Source organism: Dermochelys coriacea, chromosome 2 (assembly GCF_009764565.3).
Source record: "Dermochelys coriacea isolate rDerCor1 chromosome 2, rDerCor1.pri.v4, whole genome shotgun sequence".
In the NCBI taxonomy this organism is placed as follows: domain Eukaryota; kingdom Metazoa; phylum Chordata; order Testudines; family Dermochelyidae; genus Dermochelys; species Dermochelys coriacea.
This window is the reverse complement of record NC_050069.1, coordinates 191,907,189-191,923,644: the sequence shown is the minus strand read 5'-3', so window position 1 is coordinate 191,923,644 and position 16,456 is coordinate 191,907,189. Positions and strand designations below refer to the sequence as shown.

The 16,456-nt window shown below is 39.5% G+C and overlaps 1 protein-coding gene across 5 annotated transcripts in view; it reads right to left on the bottom strand.

Annotated features, from left to right (window-relative positions):
- CPNE4 (copine 4) overlaps nucleotides 1–16,456 on the bottom strand; it is a 357,681-nt gene that overhangs the window by 128,447 nt on the left and 212,778 nt on the right. For all 5 annotated transcript variants that reach the window (XM_038392284.2, XM_043508935.1, XM_038392285.1 and 2 more), the window contains exons 3-4: nucleotides 15,720–15,899; nucleotides 3,187–3,258 (exon numbers count right to left, since the gene is read on the bottom strand). In XM_038392284.2, coding sequence (XP_038248212.1) covers nucleotides 3,187–3,258; nucleotides 15,720–15,899 — 252 coding nt within the window. The remainder of the gene's footprint in view (nucleotides 1–3,186; nucleotides 3,259–15,719; nucleotides 15,900–16,456) is intronic.

The window sequence follows — 16,456 nt, the reverse complement described above, 5'->3', positions numbered from 1 at the left end:
TTTGCCTCTAACTGAGTGGAAGAAGTTTATAAAACAGGTTGTTAATTTTTAAGATAGTTCTATGCAAACTGCCATGATAAACAGAAAGACAAGGAATGAAATTACCTGTAATTAATTACCATGAAATTCAGGCCTTGTCTGTAGTAGGATGGTTTTGCTATTATATTATAGTATAGTATAGTATAACCGTATAGCCCGATAGTGGAGATGCAGTTATATCTGCATAAAGACACTTACACTGGGGGATAATCTACACTACGAAGGCTTTGCTGGTATAGCTATACCAGCAAAACCCGTACTGGAGATGCAGCTTAAACCAGTTTAGTTATATCATCTCTCCAAACAGCATAAGCTCTATTGGCAAAATGACTCTTTTGGATAAGCTGCATCTGCAACTGGGTGGGGTGGGAGAGGGGTGAGGAGGAGAGGTTTGACCCATATCTACATCAGCTAGAAGTGTGTGATATTTTCACATTCCTAACCAATGTCGCTATGGACAGCAAAACTTTGTAATGTAAACCTAGTCTGGTATAGCTTATGCCAATTCTCCTGGCTGACATAAGGTATGGCAGTATAAGCAGAGTTACTCTGATGTAACTGCATCTATACTAGTGCCATGTCTACAATAGCTATACTGGTATACTCTAGTAGTTTATATGGGCAAAACTGCGCTTTCACTGGTATAATTTATTCCAGCCCCCCTGAAATAAGCTACACTGGTAAATCACACCCCTGGCTGACACAGCCATGCTAGCAGAAGTCTGTAGTGTAAATATGGCCTTGGGCTTTTATTGGCATTGTTATGTCAGGAAAAACTTATATGCCTGACATAGGTATGCTGGTAAAACTTTTAAATGTAAAGCAGGCCTTAAACAGAGCTAGGGCATTGTATCTGAAAATGCCACCAAAAGCAAAATGACATTTCAATTTTTTTTCCAATTGAAAAATAATTTTCTGCCCACAAAAATGCTCCCACAGACATTCCCCAAAAGAGAACACAAGATAGAGATTTGTGCCCACAGTCCACACATTCAGCAGACATCTGTATCCCACCCAGTATCAAACCATAAGACTCCAAAACCTTGGAGGACTAGTAGGGTGACCAATGACATCCTTCAAACCAGCTAGGTACTGCCTGGGTCAGAGTGATAATCAATGTACTACAACATGATGCTTCTAGTATTCTACTGTACAATTCTCAGGAGTCAACAGTACTGCTTGAAGCCTCACATTATTTCCAGCAGCATCTGCTGGGACTTTTGGGGACAAATAATAATAATAAAAAAACAGAACAAAACTGGAGGCTGATTTTAGCCTACAAAATGTGTGTCACATAAAACTGATATTTGGTCACACAAAATATTCACAAGCAGGGATGTGTGCGCACAAATCCCTAATTGCACATGAAAATACAATCACACATGCATGCACACATTCATTTTATATGTGTAAGTGAAACCTGAGTTGCTGAAAATTTGCCCCATAATGCATTAGGTGATATTTTTGTTCCAATAGACTACTGGCTGGAAGGATCATGTAGGTAGGACACATCACCATTAGGACATAAGGATTTGTATACCAAATGTTAAGCTTCAGCAATATTTTATAATTGAGTTACAAATCCCTATTTATGAGCACTGACAGACCTCTATTTGAGTGGTTGAAAAAGCACTGCTGTATTATTTTATTCCATAGCCATGTAATAATAATATATTGATTAGACAATTCTAAAGGTAGCACCATACTAAAGATAATAGCACACATATCTGGGATGTGAGCCTTTCCAATCCACTGAAGAATACGTAACTCAATAGGAGTCGTGCATTAAAAACAAGTTGCAACATTAACATTAGTAAATTCCCTATTTCACAGATGCTCAATATGTATCCTGGGACCAAAATGAATTAAAAATATTTCACTTTGATTTACCATGTTGAGACATCCAGGTTTTCAAACAATTATTTCTGTTTGATTTCAACTGTTCTAATTTGAGTAAAGTCCATCTGCTTTACGGTACCATTGAGTAGGAGCCAGGACATGTAAGCCTTAGCCCATGTTATTGACAGTAAAATTGTGTTGATATTTTCAATACCCAGGTAGAGACGTAGTTAGCAAAACTATCTGCAGAAAGGCTAAGAATATGAACCTAGTTATTTATTTTGTTGTCATTCTAGGCTTCTGAAGGGAACTCTTAAATATTACTATTGCTTTGCACTTATGCAGCAACTTTCTGAGGATCTCCAATGGCAGCAGAAATGTCAATCAACTAAGCCTCACAAGAGGCCAGTGAAGAGGGAAGTATTCTACCAGTACACTGAGGAATCGAGAGGTTAACTGACTTGTCCAAGGTCAGTCAGCTAGACATGGCAGAGAGAGGAATTCATCTTGAAAATCCTGATTCCAGTTACTTGCTATAGCAACCAGGCAACATTGATTCTCAAACCAGGAGTTGCACTTTTGTAGTCCAAATCCTCACCTCGCTAGTATCAGGTCTCATTATTTTAAAATACTATTAAATATCCATAGTACAGCAGCACATGGAGTTCCTAACAAGTATCAGAAATCCCATGTCCTAGGAGCTGCGTTAACACATAAGAGGATTATGGATCTGATTCTCGTTCACACTAAGTCCCATTACATCAGTGGTCTCACCCTTTTTGGTCTCAGGACCTATTTGTAAATGTTGATGGCCCATAATGACCAAGTAAATAGGTTGGGGGCGGAGAAAGGTTGTGTCCTGCCCCTGGAGGGGGTGGGAGACCCTAGCAGAAGTTGGGTCCTGCCCCTGGGGGTGTTGCTTCTCTACACTCACTCCGCAGCACAATGAAGTCAATGGGGCTACTCAGATGTATAAAACTAAGCACACGTATAAGTGTTAGAAAAAGCAGGCCTAAGTACATTTTTTAAGACTGTAAAGCATGGATTAGAAATAATCAAATAGTAAAGCTTTCTTGCTCTGTATCTTTATCTGAATAATGCACTTGATGACACTTGAAAAAAACAAAAATTACTTTCTTGCCATTTGTAGATTACAGATATTTCCTCAGAAACATTCAAATAAATCGGAATGATCAAAACATTTTTCAGTTAGGGATCATGGTAACAACTCAGTAGGAAACTTTTATGGAGAAGTAGTCACATTAGATATCTTTAAGCATGGGGAAAATATATTTAAGTCTGGCTTACTGTTATGGATGATTTCCCTGCTGTGTTCCCATGTTTCAGTAAGGATTTGGAGAGTTTCCTCTGTGAAACAATCTGTGCCAACACCAAAACAAAGGGAAAAAATTAGAAACTGTAGTAAATACATGGATTGTGATTTGATTTTTGTTATTGCAATTTATATTTGCACCTGGGAACCCTAATCAAGGATCAGAGTCCCATTGGGCAAGGCACTGTACAGATAGATAACAAAAGCGATGGCCTCTGCCCCAGGGAGCTTACAGTCGTGACATGACAGGCAGGATGTAACCAGAGGACAAAGGGGATGGGGAAGACTGGGAGGATAGGGTAGAATTAACACAGTTGAGCAGAAAAGCAGAAGCTGCAGCTCATCGTTTGCTTAACTAATGACAGATGGGAGGCATCAGGGCAGAAGTAGGTATTTTAAGAGGGTTTAAGTAACAAGATGGAAGCTTAAGACTGCCAGGGAGTATTTCCAATCCTTGAGGGGGCCACATGGGAAAAATAATTCAACACAACTAAGCCACCAAAAATTACAACAACATTGAGCCTCTTTCTACGAGGCATCACAGTCTGTTTTACACATTCTTTAAAAACCAACAACTTTAAATTCAGACGTAAACAGACTGCATCACAGCCTGAGTTCCAGCTTCGTCTCCACAGGGGACCACACTTTTTCTGGAGCTCTATACAGCACACTGACACTTCTAGTGAGTGACTAATGTACATCACGTAAACATTATTCCAGGCATAATGATGAATTGTATGTTTTCCATTACAACAACTAGTCAATTTCCATAACCTTGAGACATTTAAATTAGGCTACTAAAATTATGAGAAAAAAATATAGTGTAGGGAAAATTCCTACACTAGCCCACAATAAGAAAGTGATGTGGTGATAGACTGTAGTAAATGACCTTGTTTATTAGGTCATTTCCACTATATGATTCCATACAAATGGTTTTCATTAGAAACGTAAAAAATTATGAAATACTAGATGCACTCTAAAAAAACCGAGGAGTACTTGTGGCACCTTAGAGACTAACACATTTATTTGGGCACAAGCTTTTGTGGGCTAAAACCCAATTCATCAGATGCATGTAGTCAGGTATAGATAACGCTAATTAAGAGAAGGTGTTATCAATTATTTGCATTGCAGTGGTTCCTAGGAGCCCCATTATTTGTTTAGAACGCCATTGTGTTAGGTGCCGTACAAACACAAGACAGAGAGAAGGTTCCCATCCCAAAGAATTTACAACCTCCTATAAAATATACAAAAAACATGCAAAATAGAGCATGGTTTTGGGTTAAAAACAATCGTTTCCCATTTTGTACAATACATTTTTAAGACATTATGGCCCAGATGCACACTCCATGATCTTTAAAGTGCAGTAACCTAGAAATGGAGACAAAAGTCACTCTTATGCAAAGCAAGCAAAAAACAACAATTACCCACTGAAGAGACCATAAAGGAAAGGGAGTGGTTTCTGCCTGCTCAGCTGATGTTCTGGGAATTCATATGGATTTGAACAATATGCTAAATTAGTAACAGTAATTATCATAACAGCTTTAACTAGCACACAGCATACTAACTTAAAGAATTACGTACTAAAAAGTACAATGGTAACCTGCACAAGTTTGATCCTGTTTTTCATTATCTCAGTGGGAAGAGGACTTTGAGCAGTCTCTGCAGTGAGTAAGGAGGACTGAAGAATGGCACCCATGTTTTGCTTTGCAGAATCACATATCTCAATCTCACACAGGCAACTAGCACTAAGACAATGCTGTTCTTTCCGATGCAATTCGCTGGACAGTGCCCCAGTGATGTGGGGCATAATGGAGGTAACACAACTATTTTAACAGTGATAACAGCAGCCTTTGGTCCGGGCACAGCCAGAGCATGCTTAGTTTCACTTTAAGAAGTGGGGTCCATGGAAGAAGCTGCTGCCGTTAACTCTTTTTTAAAAAAAAAATAGTTTAACTAATTCATTGCATGTAAGAGTTTTGTTCAATGGCCACAAATACTGCGGATGAGACTGCTGTGAGGAGGCAGGAATTAAGTAGTGCACTTCTGCGTTTCAGCCTACCCATCAGTCAAATGGGTTCAAGTAAAAATCACCGATCTCCTATGAGTTTAATTAACTTTTTTCAAAGACCTGTCAGAGATCCTCAGATGTTAAGCACCACAGACGTCCAAAGTATTATAAAGTTATGGGCTCTGTGCATAATGGAAGAAAGGGAAAGTATCTTCTGAAGCAGGAGAGCAAAATACTATTAGTCAGAATAATTCCTTCTTCCAATATGCTTTTTAGTCCCTTAGATGTACTACATTAATCTCTAGTGTATGATAGAACTTGGATGGAAAACAATCAATCACCCTCCACCTACTCACCTGGAGTCACTCAGTTATCCTTACCTAGCCTCCATTAGTAATTCCAGCATTTTTGCCCTGAACTATTCACCCCATTTCAACTTCTAGCCTTCCTTTCGCTCCTTTGCGAGTTGTTCAAAGTACCATGATGCACTGCACATAAAGTAGCTTGAAACTCTGGGGTCTTCACTTGTGTGGCAGCTACATGCATCAAAATACAATGAATGGAATTTATTTTGACGTTCCTATTATTAGCTCATTTTAATGAGACCAGCTCTCTAAGCTATTAGTGTCATTTTGCCGCAGCAAACACTCTGCATATGTAAATACGTGTATTCGTGTGTGAACACCCACACATTGTTAATCAAGTGGCCGGTAAAATGGATTCATCTGGCAGCTCTATGCCTGCATCATCACCTCAAATAGTAATTAACAATTAAGATTTGCAGGCTGTCATTTAAATAATTGACAAAAAAATCAATTTTTACAAGCAGTAAATTGCCCTTTTTGTTTGCATGCTAAAAAAGTAGCTGTTAGGGGCTGGAATGGCTTTTTTTTTTTGGAAGCTGCCATCAATTATGAATCACATTTATTGCTTATCTATAGATGTATCGTTACTTCCCCAACAGAACCATAAAAAGTGTTAGCTATTCTGGCTGCAAGCAAGCAAGTTTCAGCCAACTGGAACACATGAACATAGGAAGCAGCTGTTTAAGTTCAAAGTTACAAAGAGATGGTTGAACTTGCAATATGGCCAAAGGCAAGGCATTTATCAAAAGTCTTTTGTTTGTTAGACGTCTTTGGTTTGACTCCCACTTCAGCAATTCACAATTGAAAACTTTAGGGAAAAAGGTGTTTTGGCAATAGTGATGTGAAGAAGTGGCACAGAAAGTGAAAAATTTTCTCTTTCTACAAAACAAATATTGGGGGGCTGATTGGACCCTGTTTTTCCCAAAAGATTTTAAATACATTTTCATGAGGTCCCTGATATTGTACTGAGAACTGGAAATAGAGTAGAAAAAAAACCAATGTTCCATTTAAAGAAAAAAATACCAGACACGTAATGACATTATGCATATTCAAATATATGCGAATTAGAAAGTAGCTTCATCCAGATTTCAAGATCTTCAACAGTAAAGCCAAATTCTAAGATCGGTTACACTGAAAAAACTCCTTTGAAAACACTCTGGGTTTGCATTGCTGTAACTGAGCTCAAAATCTGGCCCAATGTGTTAAGGAGAGAGATGCGCCCAAACTAAAACTCTGGATCTTGGGGTGATTAAATCTGGATCCATATTTTGCACTTTGATCCCAGCTCTAGTTTAAAATGGTATGAAAGCTGCTCTACCTGTTTTGTTTTGTTTTTGTTTTTTGGTATTTTTAAAAAAAAAAAAACCTGTGGGGAATATAGACATTATGACAGTGAAGATTATGGCATTGGCAATGATTGTGTATAGTGCCAACTTTCCATAAAAAGCTCTGGCACTGTACATCAGAATTAACCTACAATATCTGTAACTTGAGTTTTGGTCCTTTTTTGACAAGCAATTACCAAAGCATGCCAAGCTGCCAAGCCGTGTAGTGGTAGAAGTGGTTTTAAGATGTGCACAAAATTGACTGGGATAAATGTCCAAGATCATTTTCATTTGTGACATACACCAGGATATGAATTCTGGTATCTGGAGGTTCAAAGGCTAGACTGGTAATCTAGTGTGTCAGCTAAAGCTCATGAGATAACTGCAGTAAAAAGAAAAAAGAATTTAGTAGCTGTGGAATGTCCAGACCTCTGACTTATCCCTTTCTTAGATGAACAATAGCAATACCTGTAGAAAGTACCTTTATACTATGTCTACACTGGTATGTGTGTGTGTACATGCACATGTCCTGCTTAGCAGTTAAACAGCATACACCTCTACCCCGATATAACAAGAATTCTGATATAACACGGTAAAGCAGTGCTCCGGGGGGGGGGGGGGCTGTGCTCTCCGGTGGATCAAAGCAAGTTCACTATAAAGTGGTAAGATTTTTTGGCTTTTGAGGACAGCGTTATATCAGGGTAGAGGTGTTCTTTTACTATTTCACCCCTCACCACATTTAATTTTATTGTGGACAAACACAATGCCCCCCCCACCCCCAATTAAAATGCTGAGGGTTGTTAATGTTTCACCCATATTTGGAACAATGGTTCATTAAGGCAAGATTAAAAACTGACCTACTCACGTTCACACTCTGTAGACCTCTCCCCATTACATTATTGTCAACTCTCTCTCTCCACTGCTGATGTATCCAACCCCACTTTATGGATTACGTTCTCCATAACACATACTACAGACTTCAAGATTGGATTTGAATCCTATAGTACTGATCATTCCACAGCACGTTTAGAGATGAATTAAGGCTTTTTCTTATTTGCTATTGATTTTAAACAGTGACAGAAGCCAGCCAGTCAGAACAGGATATTGAGGAAAAAAAAATCAGTGCCTACAACCATAACATAACAGGACCCAATGATATTGTTCGAAAGGGTTTATCAATATTATAAAATGGTTTGAAATTCAATTAGTGTGTGGCACCTCTAGCTCTTTGGGAAAAAACAGTTTTAATTCAGTAATTTTTCAAGGATCAATGCAGTCATTCCTATAAAAGATGTAATATATAAAACAAAGCGTCAAGAACTGTGAAAAGTATTCCGATAACATAAGCCTCTGAGTTTCATGCCATATTGGAAACAATATAACCTGAAAGATCATGTGGAACACTATGATACAAAAGAATGACTAAACTAGGCCCCCTAAGGATTACAGAAGGATTTTAAACAGTTAGTAGAAGAAAGCTAACAAGACTGCTGCATGGGATAATTTTACAGCACTCTGAGCCAGCAGGAATAAAATGGCATTCATGTCCCACAAAGTACATTATTCAGCCCATTAATGAATTCAATTACTTCATTCTGAAGAGAGCACAGGCCAGATTTTTAGTGGTATTTAGGTGCCTAAATATCTTCATTTTTAGATGCCTAAATACCCTTAAAAATCTGGTCCTATGTCTTTTGCAGCATAAGAGTAATCTTCAGTCTATTGCTCCACTATTCTTACACAGACTATTTCTATTAAATAGAATTTAAATTAATTCAGGTGTAATCATGGATCTTTTAGCCTTTTTCCAACTTGAGAGCAGTGGCTGAAAGTGGATTAATTATCTTCAAGTGCATAATCCTGTTAATGACAAATAGTATTAAAAGTATATGTGAAGTAGTGACAATTATTATCAAGCAGCAAGATCCTTAATAAAATGTGTGTGTGTGGCGGGGGGAGTACGGGGGTGGGGGGGTACTACATCCCAAAATAATATTTGCTCATATTCATGCCATACAGGGATGCAAACATCTGCTTGATGGCAGCTGCGGCTGTTCTCCGGGGATGCTACTTGCTACGACAAAAGGAAAAGTGATAAAGTGCAATAGTTTATTTTAATTTATTTATTTATTTAGCATTTCTATACTTAAACTACCCAGTTTTTTGGGGATAAGCTTAGGGACTAATCCTGAAAACAGTTATGCATGTAGGGGGCTGGTTGTGATGGGTCATGAAATCAGAGAGCTATCTGGGAGCTTTTCTGCACCAACTTCATTAGTTCATAAACATTAATAGAGCTGGGCAAATGTTTTGACTGAAACATTTTGGCAAAAAAAATGCAGATTCGGTGACTCCAAAACATTTCATGAATTCATATCAATCCTGCCAAATTGTTTCAGCAAAAGGTTTGCTTTTTTTTCCAAAATGAAATTTTTCAATTGAAAATGACTTTTCATTTAAAAATTCTCTTCATTTTTTATCTTTTACAAATTTTAAAATGCTCAAAATCAAAACAAAACATTTTGGTTTGGGGAGAATAAAAAGTTTGGCCCGACACCATTTTTTAAAAAACTTTTCGATTTGCCATAAATTTTGAAAAAATTCAATTTCTGTTAATCTCTGAATGATTTCTCCCCCTGCCCCATACACCAATTTTTTCAGAATTACCAGAGAACTGAAAACTCCATTATTCACTGAGCTCTAATTAAGAACATTACATGCACAAATGAGCATAGTTACTTTGAGCAACCAAGTGGCAGCAGAGATGTGAAAAATATAGGCACCGCTGAGAGTAGAGCAGGGTTTCAACTGGGACAAATCATGGTGGGTAAGTTTGAAGTGGCACTTTTTTTAAAGCCTGAAATCTTTCTCTGGTATCTCAGCTTGCATTTGAAAAAAATATGTATTGTCCTTATGGTTATGGAGAACACTTTCATAATCTGAACCAAGTGTAACTGATGCAAAAATGTCTGCCTGAGTTAACAGAAAGCCTGAAACAATAGCCTGAAACTGAGAGATGTGCTCTGCCTAACTGAAGAGTTAACACAGATGCCCGAAGATGATCATTTAAATGTTAACATTACTAATCATTTCACTGCTTAACGATGCAGTGAGACAGGAGAAGGACTATCATATGAATATCCACTGAGAGTGATGTTTCATTCTGGTCGCATTGGTGTGGTGATTGGGAAAGCAGTACCAACTTCTTTCACCTCAGTCAGACAGAAATACCAGAGGGTAGAAGCAGAACCCAGAGGAGCCCCTAAGCTCTGCCCCTTGTCCTGACCAGCAGGAACCTGTTCTGCTCTGGCGACAACTATGGAGTCAGATGACGTCCTCTCTCGCTCTAGCAGTACTGTTCCTCCCTCACTAGGGTTGACTGCAGAACCAGGCAGAACCTGCTGCATTGGTTGCACTCAGTTCACATTTTCAAGCTTTTCTTTGCAATCATGAGGGTTAGAAACATAATTTTTTTAAACAAAAGCTAAGACTTTGATGTCAAAATCTGACACTGGAAACCAGAGCCTGGTGTACCTATACCTTAACCCATGCCAGCCCATGGGTATATCTGAACTCCACTGAGAGGAAGCCAAGCCTGAGGAACCCAGCCGACTGTGACTGACTTCTCAAGTGAGTGAAGCTTGGCTTGTGAGAAGATAGGGGGACCATTCGAGCCCTGGATTAGAATGGGTGTAAATACACCTATTTTGATTTAGTTTCAACTACCATACCAACCCTCCCTCCATTTTTTTTTAAGATCCTCATCTCTACCTCAAAGTAAATTCCTTTTGGGATGAAATTTCTCCTCCCAACCCTGAATTATTCTGGAAAGCTTTAGTCAAGAAAGTTCAGCAATATGTTTAAATTCTGATTAGAAATACATTCTAATTAGAAATTTTGCACTCAGGTAACTAAAACTTGGACTGGAGCTAGAAACATCAAATTTGGCTTGTTTGGTGTTATGGGTTCTATTCTTAAACAAGCTCAAAACAGGCTCTAAATCAAGGTACTTTCATGCATCAGGGTTTGTGCATTGCTGCAAAAAGCACCCTATAAAAATTATGAATATGTTTCTACTTCAAGATACATTTATTGAAAATATCTTGGGATTCTCGCTACAGCACAGTGTAAAATCTTGACAGGAACTGGCATCTGTTTGTCTGTAGTGACTTTTGCAACTTACAGAGTTCTATTATTAAATGTTAGTTTTGCACATTAAATTTAGGGCTTGTCTACATGGCAAGCCAGGGTGTGAAACTACAGTGCACAGCAGTTTTCCACGCAGTAAGGTCCTGGGAGGGCCCTGCTACAGCACAGTGAAAGTTCCAGAATGCGGCTCAGTGTTCAACTGCTACTTCAAAGGAGCAGTGCTCAGCCACACTCTGGGACTTTTGCTGTGCTGTATCAGCGCACGATGTTACTACACAGCAAGCTAGTGTGCTGTAGATTCACACCCCAGCTTGCTGTGCAGTAACTTGCCTTGTAGACAAGCCCTTAGAAATGAATTAATATTTGGTGGAAAACTTAACTGTGTAGTACAGCACAGTACATCCCACATATGTAAGCTGCATAAGAAATTTCAGTTTGTATGATCTTTTATATGATATTAGGGGATCTAAAGAGAGAGCATATTTTAAGGCAATGTTAACAAGTAGGCAGAATTCAACTTGACCTTTTAACATTAACCCTTAGAATTTCCTAATTTTTAAAGCTTAATCTCTCAGTGTTGCATTGTATTAATGTGCCACTAATTTTTGCATGGAATATATGTATTAACATGGTGCAATTAATATTGGATTGCAAGGACACTTCAGGGGAAGTTAAGAAAAAACATGACATTAAAAGGCCATTTCAGAGTGGAGAGCCTGGCTCAACAGCTCAGATCAGATATGCTGCTGCCTCTGAAGGAAGAAAGGATTTTAAATATTATTTTTTAAAATCTGTAACAATCAGGAAGACTGCTGCTGTTTTATTTGAAAGGGCTACTGTTAAGAGTGGGGAGAAAAAAAAGACACTTTGAAATAAATGTCTCTATTTAGCCTACTGACTTTTTCCTAATTGCACACAGCAATGTGTGGCTCTTTGTTATACTTTCATACAAATAGCCTAGCAATCTGAAAGGTATGCTGAATGTATCAACACTTAGCCTTCAAGCTACAAATAATGATTCCATGCCAATATGTCGCTACTTGAGAGATTCACCTGTAGGCAGGCAGAATTACCTTGTCAGCACATTGCAACTAACACTCCTCCTTTTGTTAAAAGTTCAGTGGGATCCTTCATGATTCTAAGTGGTCAGAGCCTAACAGGCTGCATCTCATTGCCCTCATCACTGTGTGGGAATATTGGTTCAGTGCTGAATCATGAAGAAGAATGCTACCAGCCTCACTTCCTGAAGTACTTGGATTTTCCAAGTCTTCCATCCAAGGCCCAACATTGCTTTTGGTATATGACTGTGACAAGATCACATCTGATGGTAATATGGTTGCAGGCAGTGCTTAATTAGTGCTATGGCTTGCCAGGGCTGAGCCCCAGCACCTCTAGGCTTGGGAGTTCATAGCGCTGGCACATTTAGGCTTGCTGCATCAGATATGAATGTAAAAAAAATTGCTTGGGCCCCAACACCTAATTGCTTGATCCCCGGCACCTTTCCTTACAAATTAAGCACTGGTTGCAGGCTTAGAAGTTTCTGAGTATCTCTGAAGAAAGAGATACCCACTTTTGTCTGGTTAGAGCAAGTAGTGTGTTGCCTTCCCAAATGAGCTAAATCATCCATCATCTTTGACTAACATGATTCCTATAGATCTTGCTTTTGGAAGGGAGTATTACGGGGATTAATCTAAACGTACAGGTTTAGTGCACATATAAAAGATAATCTAACACAGATTCAGGTAATGGTTAATTTATTTTTGGTCAAACTATACCTGGAACAAAAGAATGAAACACGGCACATTTATGAAAAAAACCTCAGTCTTTTAGACTATGTATAAGAACCCAAAGCCTATCCTATGTTTCATACAAAATTTCCTATTTGTGATGGGAAAGAAACTGAATTGATAGACAGGCACAAAAAATCATAATGTTTTATGCACCCATTAAATTGCAGTGTAGCAACAAAATTCATGTCTAAGTTAGCTGAAGAACAGCAGCCACCCCATTATCATCCTACAAAATACAGTAATTACAGAAAACTGCTAAGTGCTGGAGTAAATGGGGTATGTAGAATCCCTGTTGCAAGATTTTCAATCCTGGTCTCATATTTAGCTCCATTTGGGTGTCATTTCCACTGCTAATATCATATTTGTAAAAGAGTTGATGAATTATGCAAAATTTAAAAACACAAACAGCCCAGTTATGTTATCAGAAACTTCAAGGCTACATTTCTGTGGTCAGATTCCATGTTATTATTATTTTTTCTTGGTTACCATTAACAGTAAAATTACACCACAACCAAGCCAGCTGTGTTTTATTTATAGAGGCAGAATCATTATAAGGGCATGTTTTTGCGAATGGCGGCAGCAATGAGGTTTTTGCATTTTAAAACCAATTAAGAAAGAAAAAAATATATTATTTTCTATATTTCTTTTTCCTCTCTATAAACAGCTCTTTTTCTTTGACTGAGGCCACAAAATGCCCTCAAAAGCACTGCCAAAAAAGAACATGGCTTATAGTGCATTTAAAGATCCTAATTACCCATCCATCCCTGTTAATCTCCCCAAACTACAGATCTATAAATTTTTGTTTTATAAAACCAATGAGAAACCTTTCCTTCCTCTGGAACCTTTCTTTTATATCTTGCCACACATTTATAGGGCCAAATACTCAGCTGTGCTGTGCAGCTGAGAAGGGGGGAAGAAGGGAGGTGGCTCCTCTTTTCTGATCCTGGGACCAAAACAACCCCGGTATAATTTAGAGCAGCCACAAGCCTACTGTAAATTCTAACAGATTTAGCTGTCCCATTGGGCCCATTTTGAAAGTTCCTGCCTCTTGGTGTAGTCTTGACCATTTAAAAAGAAACACATTTGCTCTCTCAGAAGTATTTTTTATGACTCCCCCAAAATAAGTCATGTTTGGCAGGGATGATATAGCAGTATCCAAAGCAGGGAAATCAACCCAATCCTCCCTCGAGTTTGGTGGTGGATTTTTATCAAGGGGCTCCTGAGAGCCACCTCCAGCACATTGCAGATGGTTAAGGCTAAGATTTTGTCATGGATATTTTTAGTCAAAGTCATAGACAGGTCACAGGCAATAAAGAAAAATTCACAGAAGCCAGTGATCTGTCCCTGACTTTGACTAAAAATATCTGTGATATAATGGGAAGGGGCTAGGCAGCCGCCAGGTGACTGGGAGGTCCGGGGCCCCCACCACCTGAGGGGACTCAGAATTCCAGTGTCCCCCTTCTCACCCCTCAGTGGTGGGAGCTGCAGGGGTCCACTTGCCCCACTATCATGGCCGGGGAGCTGCAGGGATCCCCCCTGGCCTGCAGCGGCTGGAAGTTGCAGGGTACCCCCGCTGTCCATGGTGGCTCGGAGCTTGGGGGCCCACTGCCTCAGGCGACAGGAGTACCTCACAGCTCCCTGCCACTGCAGGAGGCAGCGGGACCCTGCTGTTCCCAGCTGCTGGGACTGAAGTCACAGAGGTCTTTGGAAGTCACGGATTCTGCGACAAAATCGTAGTCTTACTGATGATGCTTGTAGATAAAACTGCCTATAATCAGAGACAAGGTGGGTGAGGTCATATCTTTTATTTGACCAATTTCTGTTGGGGGAGAGAGAGAAGCTTTGGTGCTTACACAGAGCTCTTCTTCAGGTAATCATTTGGATTTTCCTGACAAACCATTCCTAGCATCCTTGAGATTCAAAGGATGCCTCTGTGATTCAAACTTCCTGACAGTAATCTTCAATTGCTTCTGCTTTTCCTGAGCAACAACAAGGAGGACAGGGAGGATTTCCTGGGGTGGGGAGGGTAGTGAAAGCAGTTGCTTCTTCTGTGGAAAGCAATAATGTTCCTATTACAAGTTTAAGTGGAAGTGCTGCAAAGTGTAATCCAAACCAGAGCTTCACAAAGCTCCTTGCCAGCTCTCACTGTAGGATATGTTACTCCTAACCACAAAATGTTCATTTACATTCAGCTTAGCTGGTGCATGATGACTTAACAAGACTAAGACAGTCCTTAGTACTCTTATCAGGAATAAAGCTGGTTTCCAATATACCTCAACCCTTCAGAGCAAAAAGCCCGCCATTTAGAAATAAACCCTGCCAGAAGCTGCTTGTGTCTCTTTTTACATAAGCATACACTGGCACACATATACATTGCTCATTTGGGTCCTGATTCTGCCACCCTGACTCATGTTGGCCCCAATTCTGACAACATTTATCCACCTACTTTACTATAAGCAAGCTAGCAGTCTCATTTACTCACCCATGTGAGCAAAGTTAAGTATGTTCCTAAGTCTTTGCTGTATGTGCCATGTACTCATATGATTAATAGCTTACTCCCAAGGCAGTTTCAATAATTTTAAGGAGGCTACTTGAGCAATGCAGTACTGCTCAGTGTAAGCGTGGCAGAACTGGGCCCTTAACTTAACTGGATCAAGCGTCATAGTCTTGTATGTCCCAGGTGCACCTGAAGAAGGTTCAAATCAACAATGCCTCTTTGTGTATTAGTCCAGTATAAAGCACCAAAGTGGTGAAGGAGAATGAGTGAAATTCATCAGATGTGATAAAATCAATGGGTCTTTCAGCAAAGCAATATATTTAGTACTGATACTAACAGAAGAGGGTGGGGGGGGGAAGAAAGGAGACACCTACTTGTCCAAGAGTGCATTCCATGCCACCAAGAAAATCTGCGTCTTTCAGTCCATTGTGGTTGCTGCTAATGTCATGGACTTCAAACCGTAGCCGCTGAACCTCTTCAAAGTAGAAGTCCACTGTGAATAACTTGGAGAAGATTGGATTTATACAGGTTCGAATCACTTCTGTCCTGTCAACCTGCCAAAAAAAACCCCCAAAAGTATGAGAATTTGCCTCAGTGACTTCTTACTCTGTTAGTAATGGGCTCCAACATGAACCAAATTGAAAGTGAAATTAAAAAACAAAATTACACTCCACTTTACGTGAATGAAGAATCTTTAAAGAGGCAGTAGTTTAGATATAAAATGTGCTTGGCTTTTATTTAAAAAAAAAGTTTAATAAGCTAATTGGCTGAGCTTGTGAGGCTTTACATGCAACTCAATGGCATTTCTCTGTCTGTCTGTCGGACTATCTGTCTTTTGTAACATAACTTTTGAATGTCACATCCAATCAAATCCTGGTATGAGGGGAATGAGAGCACGTGGAACTCTGGTGGGTGGGGGACATTTGGGGACCCTGGTATGGGGGAAGGTGGGAAGGGGGATACACGGAGCCCCTACCATTAGGGCAGAAGAGTAGGGCATAAGGGGACGTAGGAATGAGGGTGCACAAAGAGCCAGTGGCATGGGGAAGAGAATGGGGGGCTCATGAATGGGAGACTGGAGTTGCATGGAGTCCCTTAACTCAAGGGGGAT